The sequence below is a fragment of the Takifugu rubripes genome, chromosome 1 (genome assembly GCF_901000725.2).
Source record: "Takifugu rubripes chromosome 1, fTakRub1.2, whole genome shotgun sequence".
Lineage (NCBI taxonomy): Eukaryota > Metazoa > Chordata > Actinopteri > Tetraodontiformes > Tetraodontidae > Takifugu > Takifugu rubripes.
Genome location: NC_042285.1, coordinates 4000633 through 4020901, shown reverse-complemented (window position 1 = coordinate 4020901; position 20269 = coordinate 4000633). Strand labels below are relative to the sequence as shown.

Genomic DNA, 20269 nt, shown 5'->3' with positions numbered 1-20269 from the left:
TATGCATTTTTTGGGGTCATTTTCTGTTCTCCTCCCAGTTGGCACTGATTATGTAGCGTAATTTCTTTTCTCTTAATGTATTATTACATTAGCGCTTTGCATGAAAAATTCAACATAATTTTCCGGTGGCAGTTGCAGGGGCTATAGACTACGATTCTTAATCCACAGTATGAACTTTTGGGGGTTGTGCGACACGTGTCCTTCATTTCTTGAGCACCACAAAAGTGCTTATATCATGCTGCAAAAAATAAATAAAAAAAATGCTGGCACTGGGGGTAATGGTGCGTTTCGCTCCATTTTCCAGTACTGCAGTCATGTCTGCCTCCCTGCATGCTGGCTCCAGGAGGGCCCGGCAGCATAACAAGCCTCTCAGGGACCCAGACAGCACAGAGGAGATGATTTTACCTCGGGACACAGTCTGACAGGCACAAAAACACGTGCGTGTCTGCACACATGCGCTGAGCAAAGTCAAACAAGTGGGTTTATAAACGCAACATCCATCGCGCTTTGGACAAGTTAATACGCCCACACAAAGGCTCATCATCCTTGTTTACTTGGTGAATTTTATAGTTTGGTGCCCAGCAGGGGTCCTCCTATTCTGTGTTCAAGCATTTTAATGCAAGGCAACGCCACCGATGCGTAATCAACAACCCCAATGATCCACGGCGTAAACTGTAATCAACACTGTAGTTTATGGTTTTTAAACTGGCTGCTTCCAAAAAGCCGTGACAAGACAGAAACCATTTACTACTTTGCAGGAAATCCAAGTCCAGACATTCTGAGGTCATCCATTTCCATAAGACAGATGCACACGCACGTGCACACACAGATATGCGGTTACTTCATTTAGACCTTTCACATGGCCGCTGGGGTCAACGTTTATACTGTGGTTACTGTGGTCACGCTGTGTGCTAAGAGAAAATTACAGAACTCAATAGGTATCGATCATCAATAGGTCTCGGGGTTGTACTAATAACAATAAAGATGATTGGTTAGAGGATGATCAGCTCTGGGTATGCCGCAGGAGCGGTACCGCAGCCAAAAGCAACAGGACTAAATTCTATAGAGGTTTTTTATCATCTTCATCAACCTATTACCACTACATCAACATATTAATCCATCATTTCATTATGTCCCAGAAATCCAAATGTGTCCATATTGAAATTAAAACTGTTAAAGAGACATAATGCATCTGATCAGAAAAAAAACCAGAGAAGATCAACATTCAGATGATTTAGAGAAAACGATTTGACGCAGCTGCATTCCATTAAAGTCACACCGCCTGAGGAAATTTACCATGAAACCATGACTGCGAATAGAATGTCAGCAGTTCTCGCAATTATGAAGATTTCACAAGTTAACGAAAGTTTCGCTGCCGACTTTACCTTCACAGATTCGGTCCAGTCGCTGCCTCTTGACTTTGTGTTTATCAGCCAGGGACATGGCGTCACACACTGCACGGCACAGGACGGCACAGGACAGCAGGGCACAGCAGGGTACCTCTCCCCCCCTCAGCTACAAATACTGACAAGGCTCAGAAACCTAGTGCACAGTCAGCACTACTCCCCGGGGCATACCGCCACGGCACATACACCTGCGAGAAAAGAAAAAATAAATAAATAAGAACACGCATGTACTGTATATGTATGTGTATACACATATTAACATAGTAACAGAGGGAAAACACTCAGGCATGGGTAGGCATTAAAGAATCCCCGACTACAAAGACGCTCAGTCTCTTGCCGACAGCATCGGGGAAGCTGCAGGCGGCAGTTGTAGAAAAATCAGAGACGTTCTCATGCGGAGTGATGGAGTTGCTGTGGGTGAAAAAGTGCCCCGTTTCCTCTAACATGTGACAGAGCCTAAACGCTCTACACCTGCCACGTTCCGCTGTTTGAAGTGCGCGCTTCCCCTCTCTGACAAACGCTTATCTGACGCCCCATCTGATTTGTCGCATCCCTCAATGATGTCGACTCCGAGAAGCGGCAGCCTGCTTTTACTCTGGCATACTGATGTTTACCGACGTCGGGGGAAAAGTTGTTCTAAGCAGAGTCCGAACACCGAAGGAGTCGATCGAACATCGAGCAGGTGATTCGTCACCTGACAGGCCGTCCCTTGAGTTGATGGGCTGCACCTGAACAGCTGACAGCCTGTCATTTAGTGTAATTACACATTCTGGCCAACAGAGGGTGGTTAAAATCTACTCAGAAGGGAGCCATCTCACCTCCACGTCTCCATCAATACAGGAGTAAGACAATAAATCAATATTGCTACTAAGTGGCTGCTTAAAATACAAAAGCTCACAATATCTCATCAGAACAAAATGTAAGTAGTCCTGGCACCGTGATTAAATCTACGTTAGAGATAAAATTGTGGGAAAACCCACAAGTTAAGTAAAGTCACATCAGGGATGACATTTCATGTATAATCATTTTTCCTGAGAAAAGTTCCTGCAGCGACTCCAGGGAGGGACTGCAGGCTCCGCTGCAGTGCACTATACTGTCCTTATCATCGACTCCACAGAGGAGCGCCCCTACTCTCGGAAAATGCTGAGACGAGGAAAACATCGTCTTTTTTTAAAGCTAGAAAACACTGGCAGAGTCATGAATTCATTTTTCGCCGGTCATCTCTACTGTCAGCAGAATAGACTTGTGAGGAAGGCGAGAACAAAGATTTATCAGGATTTGTCAGGTCTGGATTGTGATGTAGCGACCCCAAGCTACGGTTTTTCATAGATTATCAATATGTCTAATGTTAGTATGTACATCTCTTAGCTTCATCTTGCCACAACGTATAGTTAGCAAACCCCCACCATCTGATGTCTTCCTCCCGCTGTCTTCACATTGAGGGCGTGTGTGTGTTGCGCAAGACCTTTTTACTGGAACAGCCCTGTTATGAGAACAGGGGAGCTAAACTACCTGCCTGAGCAGCGGTGCTCATGCACAACGCTCCCCCGGCGCCTCATCTTGATTCTTGCCTATTTTTTTTATAGCAGCATGTGCCAGATTCCCGGCAGGAGCGAGCATGAAAACAATCCGCGGAGAGCCGCATCAACATCGACCAGCACTTGACTTCTCAAGCATCTGCCCATGCAGCATAAGCACAGAGGAGGACGGGTCAAGGATAATCATTAAGCGGAACTATTAATCAATTATGACAGCTTACACTGTATTAAACGCGAATCCCTGTCTAAAGTGTTTTTTGAAGTCGGAGCAAGCTGAGACAGGTCACATCCAGGGTGATTTCCAACATGGCAGCACACTGGTTGCAGGATGTTGACAGCCTGCTGGAAGGCCTCGCCGTGTTACTCGATTCATTTTCGTTTTGTTCTCCTACCCTCCCTCCCTTTCATCTGTCCATCTCTCGGTAGTGCTGCTGCCTCTGAGGCTCTCACATGCTCATCCATCATCTCTCTTCCGCTGCGAGTGTCAGGGAGGGAGGAAAGGAGATAAAACCAGAGCTAATCAGAGGAAGAAAACCCATACAGAGGCCAAAAAAGGCCTTGCTAAATTTAGATAATCTTTTTTAACTTTATGACTTTATGAATTTCCTCAGTCAGCCATGAGAATAAAAAAGAGGAACACCCTTGGAGCCTATACTGTACTGATATATAATGCAGGAAAACTAAGCCTGATATCTTCAAACCTGAAACAAAAGGCATAAACTCCACCAGCAGGAGCTTGAAAGGGTATTTGATGGGGGCTTTCGTACTCTCAAGCCAAACACAAAGGTCATATACATGAATCTTAATATTTAAGAGGCATTAAAAGTCAGATGATCGATAAAACCATGCCCGTGGGGCCGCAGCTCATTGAAGGAGAAACATTTGTGCAAGAGAAGTGCAGACAATAAAAGCAGAAATCCATATCCGCGACAGACGGCTCTGTCTCCACAGGCAGCTCCTCTGTGAGCACCATCGTGGTCCACAAGCTCTGCTCAATGTCAGCGGCACACAGAGATCCCTGTCAGAGTCCCGCGTTCAGACGTGGGGGAAGGGGACTTTATTACCGCACAAAAGACAAACATTCACAATGAGCCGTCTCAGAGCTGAAGCAGTGGCAGATAAATGACATAATTAACAACTGGCTAAGCTTTTAATGCTTTAAAAGAATCATCTTAAAACAGTGGAATTACAATCCTTTTCAGAAAGTCAGATAATCGATGTCAAATATTTTCACAGCGGATAGAATGTAAATTGAAAGTCTTTTTACTATAGTTGACGCTGACATCACGTATATCCAAACCCTCCCATTAATGTTCACATCTGTTTGTCCATTCAGGGCTTCTGTAGGAATATGTCAGAACAGCATATCATCATTTTTTACAAATAAGCTACTCTTAATTGACCACAGAAATATATCCTTATGTATATATACGCAGCAAAAATCATGTCCATTATAAGCGTTTGACTGATAGAAATATTGTATCACAGTGGAATCCATATTAAATATTAACCCCAGACGCCCTTTACAACTGGTCAATTTAAATAAAGATCTGTCATAATTTAAAAATAACAGTGGTAAACATCTAAAGGAAAATATACTGTAGTTCTCATTATATCCTAACCTTTTAAAACTCGTCAGAAAGACACTGAAGGCACCCGATGACCACTTAATGCAACATTGTGATGTTTTATTGACCGATCCACTTAAATGCAGCATTAGTACCGATATTTGGACCATCAGTCTTCTGACTGATAACGCAAACACTGACCTAAAAAAAGCCTCTGATGTGATTAATTGCCAAAATGAGAAAATAATTTGTTGATTTAAACAGTTACAAGCAGACACACAGACAGACTCTCATTAAAAAGAGCAGAACGCTTGTTTTATTAGACGCTGGTAGGATGGGGGGGGTAGACATCTGAAGCAATCTCGCAGAGTTAGAATCAGCCATTATTGCTGCGTATGACTTCAGTGTTGACGCTGAAGACGGCGTCTGCGGAGCAAAGCAGAGGTTTCACTTTGTTTCCTGACAAATTGAAACGTGTTTGGACAGGAGGGCGAGCGCTAAAGAGCCGAACGGGAGACGGCATCGACACATGAGTTGGAGAGATTGAATAATTAAAAAGGTCAGGCTACCTGCCTGTCGAGCGTCAATTCACACGTGCGGGCGAGCGCGCACGTCGACACATCTCTGAGAGGCACATTTCACGACGGGGATAAACACCGAAGAGACGAGTCATTCGGGGGAACGATCATTTTCCCCTGAACACGCCGTAGTTTGTGAACTAATTGGGTGAATCCATAATTAATTTGCTGACATTATGCCTTCGGGTTTGCTTGAGTAAGACTACACTTTCTGAGGATGTGATGGGAAAGCTGGCGAAGCTGAAGGCCGAATTTGTGCCCTCGATCTCGGAGGTAGATCTGCATGCGTCAGGCACCTACCGAAATCTGAGTCATTTACCGTTGCTTTTTTAAATTCCGGGCAAATCTGGACAGAAATGCATCATTTCTGACATGGAATACAGTAATCGTAGCCGGCTCTGAACCTCTTTTTAAATCTACTGGTGCAGCGGCCTCTGTGCTGCTGCTCTGCGCTCCGCGCCGAAGGCCAGAATGTTAAATCATCACAGAATATCACACTATCAGGGGTCAGTTATGACTGACAAGCCGGGCTGCAGCAAAGAAGCCAGAAAGAAAACTGTCATTTCTTCGTGCTTCCATTGATGATTGCTCCTTGTTTTTACCGAAAGGGACAAAATAACCTTCCCTGTGTTCCACTCATGTGTGCAGCTGCCTTTAATTTACATTAAGTTTAAAAAAAAAACACAAATTAAACCAGAATAAACAAGTAAAATTGGAAATAATAACAGCAATAATTTTTTTTTTTTCCAAACAATACTGCAGTTTGATTCAAACAGTAGATGTGATCCGTGTCTTGGTTTTACATCTCTGGAGGGATCGGTGGAAAACAAAGCGCTCAGAAAACAAACTCGGAGCGTAAAATCAATTAAAGGGATAAAATCACATTCTGGAATAGCAGATGCGAACAGCTAACTGGTGCCGTAAGCATTTATTTCAACTGAAAACGTGTGAGAATCTCTAAACAATGTCTAGAAATCACCATACAAATCAATCATCTCCCTTATGTGTGCCTCCTCATTTTAATGATGTTTCTTAATAAAACAAGCAGGCCCTGGTGCTTTAATTAAAGCCCAGCATCAGATCGGCACTCACTATCAGCTGATATGGGTAAAACCCAGGAGCTCATATCAGTCGCGCTACTCAAAATCCCGGATGGTTGCTTCACCAGTGAAGGCTGCACTTCTGACACCTTGTTCCTTCTGTGCTGCTGCTCGGAATATCAGGAGCTTCTGGAATATACCCTTTCAATCATGCGTCAGTAGATTCAGGAAAACTTTAGATTAAAAATAATCAATTAAATGGAACTTTTTAAAAAATGCTGTTTTAAAAAAAAGAAATAATCCCAGTTTAGCTTTACAATTCCTGAATTTTAATGCAACATCTAAAGGTGACTCCTCTCTTAATCCTGGCCGAGACTCTGAAATCATCAGCCAGTTGTTTTCTTTTGATCGAGATTTGGATAACTTACTTCTCCTGACTTAATTTCCCAGCGGAGTCTCGCTTTTAAAGTTATCTGAAAGACTGCAGCAAAATATGTACATAAATATCCGTACTGCTTACAGCTGATTTCTATCGCCATAGAGCGCCTAGCGCCTTCAGAGACCCGGAAACAAAATTCCTCAAAGTGCGCACAAACCGCACACGGAGAAGTCACACTTTTGCCAGGAGAGGAAAGAACACGTGTCGATCCACTTTAGAAATAATGAATCAGGCTCTCAATGACAAAGTTGTTTGTATTGACACAGCAACCAATTATTACCCGCTTGTTAATAAAAACAGAGGGAGAGACTGTTCTTTTTTTCCTTATTTGAACAATAGAGCACCCCTCCCGCCGCCTTTCAGTTTCGAGTTCCTCCAGAGGTAAATCTGTCAGCGAGGGGCCAAAAGGAAGAAAGAGAAAACAGGAAGGTGCGGACACCCTGCAGCACCAGCTGGGTTTTACTATTAATATCAACTTACATGGGCCAATCCTCAGCACCTCAGGCAGAGAGTGCGATTTCCACGAAGTAAACGAAGCGTGTGACAGCGTAGGCAGGTGACAGCTTGACACAATTATATTTAGCTTCTAAGTGTACTAAATCCATGTGTTCAAACCGAGAAATGGCGAATCTATCGCGGAATCAGGGAACGGAGCGCTGGAATATAAGGACAGCAGAGCTACTGTAGCCCACCTAGTGCTATTTACATCCGATCAATAAAATTGTTTTCAAAGTTCCAGAGGCTGAGGTTATCGGTGCAAGGCATATCTGCAGCCAAGGCTGAGAACACTTCCGAGTACAGGAAAATGCCTGCAGCGGGCCAACCTGGTGAGGAGAGGAGAAGTGAGGCGAGGCGTGGCGTGGCCTGCCTCTGCAAGGGAAGGTTCAGTATGAACCGCTCACCGCCAGCTTGGTGTCAGCAGGAGGCCGAGCTCCTGCACAGCCTGCCTGCCTGAGTCCAGTTGGCCCAGCCTGATTCCCTCTAGGCCCTTCCAGGAAGAGCCAGCATGATTCAAAGCTTCCTGGTCCAGGAGAACAAGGTGCCCCCACCTCACGCCCCAAACTTCCCAGCCCTCCCCCTGCAAAATTTGCCAATGAACACACGCACGTATTGCTCGGCCCAATCCCTGCGGATGGTCAGACAGCCAACTCTGTGCTGTACTTGGGCTTCTGTTGGGAGGAGGCCAAGTTAAACAATGTGTTGATAAAGTCCAGAGCAGAGTGGTGAGAGGAACCCGGAGAAGGAACACAAGGTCCGTGCAGCACACAACTAGGACGAGGGATTCAAACAGGCAAGGACGCTTAAATGTAATCATTTTAGTTTGTCCGTTTACTGCAGCTTTGGCTTTCAGCCCCGTGGGTAACAATAACAGTGCATTCAGCAAGTTAATTGCTTAGATCTGGAAACACAGCATTGCTGAAAGGAAGTCAGCTGTCTGTTGTAAACGTCAATAACAATGTGCAGAACCTCATCTTGCCTCAACTACTGTAATGCGATATACACCACTAAATAAAATGAGTGTTTTCTGGCCTATCCAGAAGCAATCACACCATCAATCAACGACATAGGGGGGAAAACAATATCATATCATGAAGCCTGAATCCACGTTTATCCTAAATTAAATGTGTACCATGCGAACATCCAAGGTAATATGTTAAGGCTGTGAAAAAATGTCTGTAATAAATACACAGTGAGGCATGTGTGGTGGAACACACACTTTTTTTTTCCCCACTGCAAAATACACTCGGAAAGAGGAAGAAGTGTGGATAACGGGCAGATAAGAGAGACAGCGGCTGCTGCGGATGTATCGCAACCAGCACTGCTATTTATTTAAAAGCTGCTGTGAACGCAGGTACATTTTAACAATGATTCCAAAACCCAGTCAGCAAAAAAGGGAATGGATCCATCCTGACTGGCTTCCTCTGCATCGCACTGTGGTTACAGCGTACTGTTACACCCTTATCATCACTGATACACGATCCCCAAATATACAAAAACTACAAAAAAATGATTTCCCTGTAAATGCAAAATCAGCAGTGTGGTTTATCTTCCTCTTGAATTGCTGCTCTAACTGGCCTGTATTTCTGAGAGCCAGAGCAATAACTGGTTTTACAGGGGAGCTTTTTATCCGAGCCGTCTCGCTGGGCTCGCGACGCAAGGCTGCTCCTCTCTCTTCACCACATCCCATCATCTCAGGCTCTGTTAATGCACCAGGCTTCAAGGGAGTAGGAGTGACACACACATACATGTATATTCAACGCACACAGCTCAGTCAATTAGTCCAGGCCCAACCTTGCAGCGGAGAGATAAATGGTGTGGAGTCTCAGCAGGCTTTTGCGCGAAGCTGGGCTCCTTGTCCGCTGTATGTAGAACAGCTCTCAGGAGGAATACTTGCACCTCCACCAAGAAAAGATGTGGCAAGCAGGAGGCTGCAAGGTGTTGAGAGTTCTGAAGCTCATATTAAAATGTGTCCAGGAGGACAACCCCCCTCTCAAACTGCCTAATCAGAACTGGTCAGAAAGGGAGAAACAGAAGAGGCGGGGATGCTCTGCTGAGGTGCAATTTCAGATGATTCCATTTACAGCCTCTTATCTATTGGTTTGTGCAGTCAAGCTGCAACCTATTGTGAAGCAAACAATAGTTGAAGAAAAATACAAGCACGTATTATAAAGAGACAAAAATGCCGCTGAGACTGCATTCGCAGCAGCGCCAGGTGGGCCAGGTTTGACATTACGTGGTCTAACATGCAGTTTTTGGTTGTTGTTTTTTTTTTAAAAGTCATCCTCAAACTCACCACTGTCAATAATAAAAACTGTAAGTGAACAACAGATATTTTAGTATGCCAAGAGGGAGGAAAGGGAAAAAATATGGGTTTTTTTTAATCTCAGCGGGTCAAAAAGGACAGAATTTAAAGCGAACATCATCTGCTTCTGTGTAGTAAATCAAAAGGTTAAGACGCAGTCTGCAAGGACATGACAATCCTTTTAACACCAGGCACACCCCAGTTACAAGCATCAGCCCCCACCAGCTCCAGCCAACCTACAATGCAAAACCTCCCCTTTCAACTTATCAATCCTGATGCTTGGAGGCACCTTTGTATCACATCTACGATGCAGATCTAACAGATGGGAGGCTCTTCTGGGGCAAAAATGCGCAAATGCATAAAAAACAACAAGAACGTGCAAACAAACGCGATCCAACAGCGAGGTGAAAAATTACACTCTGGCCCTGGCAGATTAACTGCAGAATAAAAGTGCTGATGGGCAACAAAGAAAGAAAAAAAACAGCTATTCATCACCCTAGAAGAGGATCAAACTCACACTTCTCAACAACCCCCCCCCCCCCTTGAGTTATTGTTCAGTGGGGGTCTGGTGGCAGCTCCACAGATAATGCTGCTGTACCTGAATTGATGAGAGCAGCGACACATCATATTTTTTGGTCCAAAGATGCTGCTTTGACTTCATGCTGAAGTGCGTGGGGGCCGATCACAATCGTTAACGACTGAAGAGATTTATTTTTTTTAAAGATAATAGAGCATGCAGTCGCTGTAATTTTAAAATACGTGAAATTCTGCTGCTTCAGCACGTTTCTGAACCTGGAGGGGAAAGCGAATGGGTGAACCTAAAAATCACTTTCCTGCACTGTTCACACTAAATTACGCACTTTCAATTTATTGTCATCTAAACTGTCTACTACAAAACACTCAAAAAATCTAACATTTGGTCAAGTGCTGAGATTTAAGAGGGTTAAAATCTGCAGAGTTGCAGCACACAAAAGCAACACTGACAACAAAATAAACTGATTAAATGCTTGGCTGCTCCATTATATATGTATATTACTCAGAAGTGCTCATTAATGTCTACATTACTTAAACGACAGGAGATCCTTTGGCAAATCTGACGTGCTAGCTGTCTTGTTCGGCGCTCGTTTAATACGTTAGCCTGCACATTTTGCTGGATTTGTTGTCTTAACCTGTCGGTTAAACGACCAAATTAATGTCATATTTTGCTCTGATACTGCCAGTTCGGGACTGCCATAGGTTGCCTTTAAAAGTGCTGCATTAACATTTTGATGATCGTTTTTTGCAAATTGTTGCCCGACTTGTCCCCCCCCCCCTTCCCCTACAACCATCAATGTCACCCAGCTCCTCTCATTCATGACAAAGAGCCAAGAGGGCAGCAAATAACGTGGATTTTCATTAAGAGTTAATTTGGCAATGATTTTCTCAGTGTAACTTGACAATCTAATTATTTGGTTATTCGATGAGTGTCAAAATAACACTCTCCCAGATGGCTCGCTCAAAATCAATCACCGAAGACCTAAAAATCTTTACGTTTTCAAGTAAATCGACGAAGAACATGGCCGTAAATCCTCATGTTCAAACTATGTTGTGATGATGGGTGAATAATCATAAGTGTTGATCAATCAGTCAATGAGCTAATGCTTTTGGAACTTAGATACTCAAAGGGGGCTGTGCAATCTCTGCTCCGCGAGCTCCCATCTGTTACACTTTAGTGCCTTCTTCCAAAGACCAATCATAGCACAATTTTATCAACAATCTGCACATCAAAGGGGGCCAATGAAAACCATTAATATGGACAAAATGTCAGCAGTTTTATCTTTGAACTGCTATAAGTGTTGTATAATATCAGTGCTTCAATAGATAGGCCATTTAAATGCATTAAAGTGCACAGTTGTGTGTGAATAGTCTACTAGGGCGTGTGTGTGTGTGTGTGTGTGTGTGTGTGGGTGTGTGTGTGTGTGTGTGTGTGTGGGTGTGTGTGTGTGTGGGTGTGTGTGTGGGTGTGGGTGTGTGTGTGAGAGAGAGAGAGAGAGAGAGAGACATTCCTGGCCCTGACAGTACATAGCCTTACACAACAGGGGAGGAAATGCCATGAAAAAGGATGAATCATGGGGTTGGACTGAAGACACACTAACCGCCTCAGGGTTTAGGTCAGCTGTGTTTGTCTGAGCTGCAGCAACAGACAACCACACACACACACAGACACACACACCCAACACATGCACGCATGGATTCATTTCAGGTTCTGATCTGAAAATCCGAAGTCTTCCAATTGTTTTCATTTACGATCCCTGATAAACCTCCCACCCCCCAGCCACGGCGAAGCTCAAATGCCACACGATGATCAACGGTGGCCTCTATTTCAACTCGGTGGGTCACCGGGGTCGCCACGCCTTGTCACAACGCAGGGCTCCTCTCTTGCCTGCCACAAAATGTCCCCCCGACACAAAAGCCCTCGTACTTATACCAGTGCACTCCCACAGCACTGCCAACAAATGCGACCTCCTTTTCTTTTCCTCCCACTACTACGAGAATAAAGAAAAACTTAACTCACCTCTACCTTGCCAAGTGAAATAAAATAAATAACAATGTCCTCGAAACGCTGCCAAACCAGAAGTAAAATGGTTTTTTTTTTTCCTCGCTGCAGCTTCTGCCTGACATAGTCGGGTTGTTAGAGTTAAGGTGACGGCTCCAACTTTCGTTGTGTTCGAGGCCTGAGGGGGAAAAAATGTGTTTTGTTGTTTATCTTTGTCTGGCGTTTCTGAGCCAAGTCATCTAAAACACGTTAGAAACTAAAACTGCTACCGCTCAAACCTGTGAGGAAAATAAAGCTGAACCGTAACGCCACATCTTTGAACGCTATGTTCCCAAAGTGAAAGAAAAAGAAGGCTGTGCAAATACATTAGACCTATTCTGCTTCAGCCATTCTTGTCCTTTAACTTGATTAATAGAACCAAAAATCTTTATTTTATTTTTTTTAAATCAGCAGGGCTTCACTGTCTAATTAATACCTGCTAATGATTTCTCAAATGTTGGAAGTTGCAGCTTTTCTTTGTTTGGTATCTGTGTAAAATCAATGACGCTAACCTTTTGGCTTTTGGACAGCATCACCTCAATCTCTGCAACTGGTACTGAAGATATTTACTGACATTTAACACTGGAAATAATGGTTGCAAGCCCTCATCTCAAATGCCATGGTATATTATAATATGTACTCTTGTCTAATGAGGTGTGAAACCCCCATCCATCTGCTCCCACGAGCACACAACAGTCACAAAAACCACACAGAGGGGTCAGCTCAGATTAAATCAAATGCATCGAGAGCAGGGCCCCGTTACCCCTGCAGAAGCCACTTCACTGGTGGCTTTACCAGCCAGCATTTCCCCTCAATTATGAAAGCACAAGGTTTCAGTCGGCTGGGAGGTTGGGCGGGTCAGCCCCTTGTACGGGTGACCTGAGTGAACTTGGAGATGGGGGGTGAGGCCAGAATGTGGGTGAAAAGGCCAGGAGGTGAGAGTCCACTTTCTGGGTGAGACTAACGAATGCTCGTGTGCAGATTTAGCTGCTGAAGCAACAGCAACCAGGCGTTTTCCTGGAAAAATAAACCTGATGCTGCAGGAAATGTGGTGGGAGTGTGTGTTCTTTTAGCCAAATTAACTTGCAAAGTAGAGGGAAAAAACACACAAGGGCTAGAAAAGGGAGAGGAGGGCGGAGGAGCAGCATGGGAGTAAGGGGTGGGGGAGGGCGGCGGTGTGTGCAGTGGATGACAGGCAGGACAGAGATCTGTGTGTGTGTGTGTGTGTGTGTGTGTGTGTGTGTGCGTGTGTGTGTGTGTGTGTGTGTTGAAGAGGTTGCAATCTCAGCACGGAAAATTAACAATCCCACCTCGTGCTGTGTCTGCAAGACATTAAATGTATGAAACGCATGAATTATTACAAGGAGGGGGGCCTGAATTAACTCTATATATCAAGTGCAGTCTAAATAGTTCAGGGTGAGGGGCTGGGCCACCGCTGACGGAAGGGGAGGGGGCGGGATGAATGCACGGCAAAGGGAGGAAGAGGGGAAAATAAAGTAACTCAACATTTCTATCTCCTCCCATTAAAGTTACCACTTCTCTCTCTGCAGAGCCATAAAGCTGTCGAACTGACCTCTGATTTATTCTGCCCTTGCCCAAGCTCCTGTCCTAACTGGCGCATGCCTCCAATTAATTTTTTTTTGTTGCTCTCCATCCCATCGCTGTAAATGTAATGAAATTGCAGGAGAGAAAAACCGCTGACTCCTGTTAATGCACCATTCTTTAATAATAAACCGACAGCTGACCACAAAAGCAGAGGGAAGATGCACAGGCGGCTCAATAACGCCATTTGGAGCATGGGATTTGTGAGCGAGGTAATTAACATTATGGTGTTTTGTATATTAGCACAATACAGATGCGACTGGAACTCAAAGCGGACTGCTTTGAGTTCTAACGCAATCGGCGAAAGACGGACGGCGACAAACACAATTCAGTCCACAGATTCGATCGCCGTTGCTTCCATTTGTCTACCTACTCCTCACCCACTCAGCTGTCCTTTTCAAGGGAGACCAGAGAAAAAAAAGAGCGAGCTGCTGCGCGGAGAAGAGGAAAAGCACTTTGCAAAAACAGGAGCTGGCCAGCGGCTGCGGCAAGTACGATCAGATAAGAGAAAGGGGGTCCATGTAATACAGAAGACTATATTAATAAAAGCTTAACATAAAAACACATTTTTAACAAACCCAATCGTAATGTTTACGAGACCCAAATCACCTTCCTGCCAGTGATCGAGCGGCGTGATGATCATCGTAAAGGGTGGGCTGCAGGTGCACAGTAGGGGGGATTAAATAGCCTGATTTGGTCAAAGCCGAGCACAGCTGGCAGGTGTTGGTGTGGCAGGACTTTATTACCCTATAAACCATAACAGACAATACACTCCCTCCTCCGTGGGCAGCAGAAGCCCTGATTCAATTACTGCTGAAACTCGACATGGGCAGCCCGAGGAGGCCCGACTCATTGTTCTTTATGTCACCCTCCTAAGTATACGTACAAATGTTCTCACACAGCCTGAGCGAAGTGAAAGGAAACGCTGCCAGTTAAAGATGTAACCCAACACACATCAGTAATACCCAGAAATATAAGGAGCGATCCGTTCCCCAGGGCGGCTAATAACTCTTTTGTCAGTGGGAGAGAAAAAAGAAGAAAAAAAAAAGAGTGGAGCAAGCGGCGGTGATTGACTGACGGGTCTGGGACAATTAAAAACTCAAGGAAGCGAGTGTTTCCTCCTTGTTTTTTGTCCTTTGTTTGTGTGCACAGAGAAGATTCATTAGGCCTCTGCATTGAGGATTTGAGGCCCGCGGAGCGAGGGGGACCCGGCCCAAGTGAAGCATGTCAAATTAGGAAGGAGGGGGGAGAAAAATCAAACCGCTGCTACTGGGACTCATTAGAACCTCAACAAACACGGAGTATTTTGTTGTGTACGCAGGCGTCTTCCTCTGCGTGTGTACTAATGAAACAGAGGAGCGGCGTTTGGTGGTGTAGTTTAAAGTTATTTTCATCACAGCAGTTTGTTTTATGAGGCACCGATGCTGAGAGACTCTCCAAACAACTTTAATGAAAGTGAGGATCCAATGGCCTCATGGGAACACAAGTGCTAATCCAATTCTCCGACAGAATAACCGACACGCTGCAAAAACACCGAGTATCGGGTGACTTTGGTGAAGTACCCAAGGTTCCTGTCTTACAAAGTAAACAAAGTATCACTGGCAATAGCAGCTTTAGATGTTCCTCTTTACGGAAGCTTTTCCAAAAAAAAAAGAAATATATTTCTAAATAGAGAAATTTAAAATGGTAATGATCTGTTTTTAAAAACCAGTAATGCACTGGATATGGCTACTGGCAATTTCCCATTTATAATTAGACAATCTAAAATCATAGCAGAAAAGTGATTTGATATTACGGGGGGAAAGCTCCGAACTCTTGTTCTGTCTTCCTCTAGGGAGCCCAAAAGATAAGTTGAGCCGTTAAAGCAAAAATATTTTGGAAAAGTTGATCCCCAAATGTTAGCCAAGTCTCCCTGTGCGTCATTTTGAAGCATAGTTTAAAACATCTCACTTATACACTGATGCTATCCCCACATTTCTATGCAGAACTGGAACTAGCGAGCTAATACTCCAGCTAAAAGTAGCCCATGGCAGAAATATTATGGAGTTGAAACTACAGTGTATTTGAAATTACAAAAGTTTCTCATTTTCACATCCCCAATGTGACAGAATTTACTGTTTTAGAACACACAGATCAAAATAAGCTAACCAAATGCACCATGCCATATATCTAATGCCACTAGGGAATATTTGTAGAAGAAAACCAAATGGCGAAGCAGAACCCAACTTACGCCCTCTTACCAGGGGCCACCAATCACGGCAGTAAAATATGCAGAGCTTTACCCCCCCCCCCCCTCCCGCAGTAAGAGGAGCCCAGTTTGCAGTTGAAGAACGGAGGACACATTTGCCACCTCACTGATTTTTGGAGGTTAAAGGGAAGCTAATATTTCCCAGGTGTATCCACAACAGCTCACCTGGCCATCAAACAACAGCCACCAGCACCTCAGTTAAGTTCTGGGACTAATCCCCCCCCCCCCTTTTTGTTTTTCAGCCAACCACTTCTCCCACTTATTGCATGCGTACCTGGGGATTTCTCCCCTACTGGATAGGAGGTGTAGTGTTTCCTGCCTTTCTGACACACCCCTTGCCCCCTCCCCAGATGACCTTCCTTCCTCAGATCATTTCAAAGGGCACCCGCAATCAAAGTTGGTCTTTCAAAATGGACAGTAATGGGGGATGTATTTGGTTAATCATTTATTTGAAGGGAATAAAGGCCCCCACCCATCTTCCCCCCAGCGTCTGTCGTACCACTTTTTCTCTTTTCTCTATGCTTTCCTCACCCTCCTGAGGCCCTCCCAGCCCCACTCTAGGCATTTTTTTAATATGCAGAGAAAATAAGCTTGCCATCCTCCTCTGGCAATAGATGGGCAAGAAGGAGGCCTTGAGAATATAGATCGGCTGCAATACTTGCTTCAGAAGGATTCCTGAACAAAGATACCAGAAGTGCCGCCTGAACATTATCAATCGGTGACCATCTGCGTACTATAACGTGACAATTGAATGCATCATTAGTCAGGATTTGACATTTTGTAACACCGTGGCTATGTCTGGTATACATTTATTGGGGGTCAGAGGAGGTGAAACACATAAATTATAAAAACAGATGCATTCTAAAAAGGAAACCTCACGATGGGTGTAAAAATAATTCCCTGGCCAGACTACATTCTCTCGCCCTTTTGCATCTCACTCACTCACCTATCAGCTGACCAGCCTCTAGCAGGAGGAGTGACCCTGTGAAGGGACTTCGTCACACTCCATGCCCAACAAATCGACTGGGGCCTGAGGCGGCTAATGGCATAATGAGCTCACAGCAGCCTGGACTGACATTTTTGGCCACGGTATAGAGAAGTACATCAACGGTGGTGACGCGCGACCACATACACACGGACATGGAGCAGGGTGATTACATGCCCGCAGCCTCTATCCCTCCGACAATGGCTCCTAGTTACCCAGTGATGTGTGGAACTGCCCGCTAACAGCATCAAGATAACCCTGTTTGTCTGTGACACCCCAGTTTTGATCATTGCAGCCAAAGTCTTCTCCCTTGCGCAAGAACAACTGTTCACGCTTTGACCTACGAGTTATTTAACGTTCGTCACATTGCGATGTGTGATCGATTTACCTGAAGAGTTGGTAGAGAGCAAACAAAGTGAATGCAAAACCTCGTAAGATTCGCTACACATAAATCAATTTAATTGATTAAAAACTAGGTCATGTTTTTACGGGGATGAATGCAGTGTTGCAAAGAAACGGCAGCTCTGGAGTACAGATGCTCCTACGTTTGTGTGCTGGGGTGTACAGCTCTGCAAGGAGCTGATATAAAGCCATAAATCCAGTTTAACGTTTCTCCTTGCTTGCAAGCTGCCTAAATAGACTATCGATTACTAAAAATTCTTATGGAGGCAGAAATTAGAGTAATGAACACTCTGGTGGGAATTATTAGGGTTGATCTTGTCATGGCAGACACACTATCCTTCTTGCAGCATACAGAGAGAGTTATCTGGTGCTGATTATCCTTATCAGCAAAGTGTAAACTATTTGGCCGCCCGGCTCTGCCAGTTTTAGGATGATTAGACTTTGGACCTTAGGAACGGCTATGACGTAGCGTTACTCTGACTGCACATATATAAAATGCACACACAGGATCTGTTTTGGACAGGAAGTGGAAACTAGGAATGGCAACTAGTTGCTCAAAACAAATAATGTTTTCAGCCACATCCTTGGCAACAACCTTAAGCATCTCCCGGGGTGCTATTTTGGAGGTAAGTGAGGAGGCAGCCAAAGAAAAGAGGTCAAAAAAAGATTTAACAGTGACCTCAGAATGTCACATTTAATGTACTACCTTTCACAGAAGAGTTTTGGGGATAGATGAGGGGGAGAAAGTGTTGTGCAGCACAGGTCTTAGATCCCCTGCAACCAGGGAAAACAGAGCTCCCATCAAGTGGTAAAGGCTTCCCCTTTTCCCCCCAGCATCACTCTCTGACCTAGATGTGCACATGCACTGGTGTGGATATGAACTGCCTGAGCACCGATCTGAACTGGGTGGTCCCATCTGATTAGGTGTTGGCTGTTATCCAAGGCCTTCTGCCTGATTCACCTGGGGTGTACATCTTCACAAGTTGTGACCGTTCTGTTCTGACAGTTGAGAAGAGGTCTGAGAAGAAGTAGACCTCACAGAGGTTCAAACTAGACACAGAAACCAAATAGCCCAGATGAGTCCACCCAGACAAACAGAAGTGGGCCAAGCTGTTCTCCTGCACCCCAGAGATGTCAATCATCAAGACTTGTTCAACTGGCTGGGGGGGCATTGGCTGTCTGTCCGTCTCTAATACGTACACACCACCTTCAGAGTCCTCCGGGTCACTTCACTGCATGCTGATGCTGAGAAAAACACAGATCAAACACCAAGCTGACTAAACAAGACAACTTAATTTTGGCAGGGTGAGGAGGAGGAGCATGAGAAGTGCAATAACGTTATGCTCTGCAAATCATCTTTATTTATACAATCAAAATCGTCTCAGGGCGCTTTACAGAAAACCAGGGCCTGACCCCAACAAGGAACAGTGGCAAGGAAATACTCCCTTTTAACAGGAAGGAACCTGGAGCAGGCCCAGGCCGATATGGGGGGACCCTCCGGCTGATGGACAGCTGGGTAAAGAAGGAGGAGAAGGGGGGAAGAAAAGCTAGAGGAGAGAATAGACATACATTATACATGCACATACATTAATTACACAGAGGAATCAAAGCTAGAGCTGAGTGGGTCAGTGGAGCCAGTTGGCAGGTCATTCCACAACCATAGGGTCGGCGATACGTGTAAATGGATAGAGAGAACAAATACTGCAGCGACACTGACATTCTACTGTTGCTTTGCACTCTAACACATTATATGCATTTAAGATTTTCTGTACAGCCTTTACTGTGAGCTGCATGTCAATATTAATGAACATAAATTTGGTCGGAACTACTGCAGTGGGGTATTTTTTTTGTCCTGCAGGTCAGTGTGTTGCTCAGTAAATGAGCATTCAGAGGACAATGAGCAACTCTGCAGGCATAGGCTAATGAAGCCTTTCATGGGGCGTCCACTTTGGTCCCCCATAGGTTAATTACAGAAGCCAAGTCCAATTTGTGCAAAGCAGGCAAGGTAGAAACCTAGATTTTACCTGGTTGTTAGCCTGAATATTTCCACAGGTCATGACATCAGTGTATAAGCAAGGTCTGAAACCTTCCATCTTTCATGGAAGATTTTGAAAATTAATTACACCTTCCTGTCGCCTATGGCTGTTGACATGTGTTGCATCATCAAGTGCTATGGTTTGTTTCAAAGACTCATACTGTTTCAACCAGCTTTCTTCAAGCTTTATTAATTGACAGATCCATGTAAATGTGAAATCATTTTGTTCAAAAGGCAGGTGAAAAACATAAAACAGAGACACATGCAGAGTCCAGGCAACTTGCTAGCTAACAACAAATTTACACGTTACAATGGAAGCTTGTGCAAGAACTGGGTAAACAAGCCTGTGATACGTGACAGTGCTCACACAATGAGGTATCATATGCCGATTGCTCCAACCAATCCTGGTAGATCAACTCCTGGGCGGTACAACAGGGGACTGGACCGCGTGCTCTCTGAGAGCGCCCAGTTCAGGCCCTAAGGGCGCTGACTGATCACATTTCACAGCAGGGCCCATGCTGCCAACAGAGGAGAACAGCGGAGAGCTGGTGGCCCAAGGCCCAGAGGCCCACTTTAAAGACCAAAGCATGCAGAGCTGTTGGCAGCTGAGAGAGCAGGGAGGAAACGTCACTATACATAAACCTCTTTTGGACACATAAACCAGCTTCAAGTAGCTGTTTAGCAATGGCTAAAAAGGAAAAAGGCTCTTTGACAACTCTGCCTTAAAACACAAGACCAACATACAGGATACAAATACAAATTGTGCTCTAGTGGAGTGGTCTAAGGAAGTCAGAATAAGGTGTTCATCCAAAAATAGTGAATTTCTTTACAAACAGCATCAATGTCTGAATTCTTCTGCATCCATATCTGTTACAAAAACTGCTCACTCGGCAAAAACTGCCGCAGTTGTCAAATGGTCGTGGATTCACGTCTGGCCACGTCGATATATTCCAGGAGATATATTCCAGGGCCATCCCCTGTGGATACCACTGTGATGGCACAGAGACCAGAGGGATGAGAGGATGAAGCCCCAAAACCAACACCTGAGCT

The 20269-nt window shown here is 44.7% G+C and overlaps 1 protein-coding gene across 2 annotated transcripts in view; it reads right to left on the bottom strand.

Annotated features, from left to right (window-relative positions):
* Positions 1–20269, bottom strand: part of LOC101074618 (C-terminal-binding protein 2) — a 68854-nt gene that overhangs the window by 36255 nt on the left and 12330 nt on the right. For both annotated transcript variants that reach the window (XM_011616598.2, XM_011616673.2), the window contains exon 2: positions 1386–1594. In XM_011616598.2, coding sequence (XP_011614900.1) covers positions 1386–1443 — 58 coding nt within the window. In that variant the 5' untranslated portion in view covers positions 1444–1594. The remainder of the gene's footprint in view (positions 1–1385; positions 1595–20269) is intronic.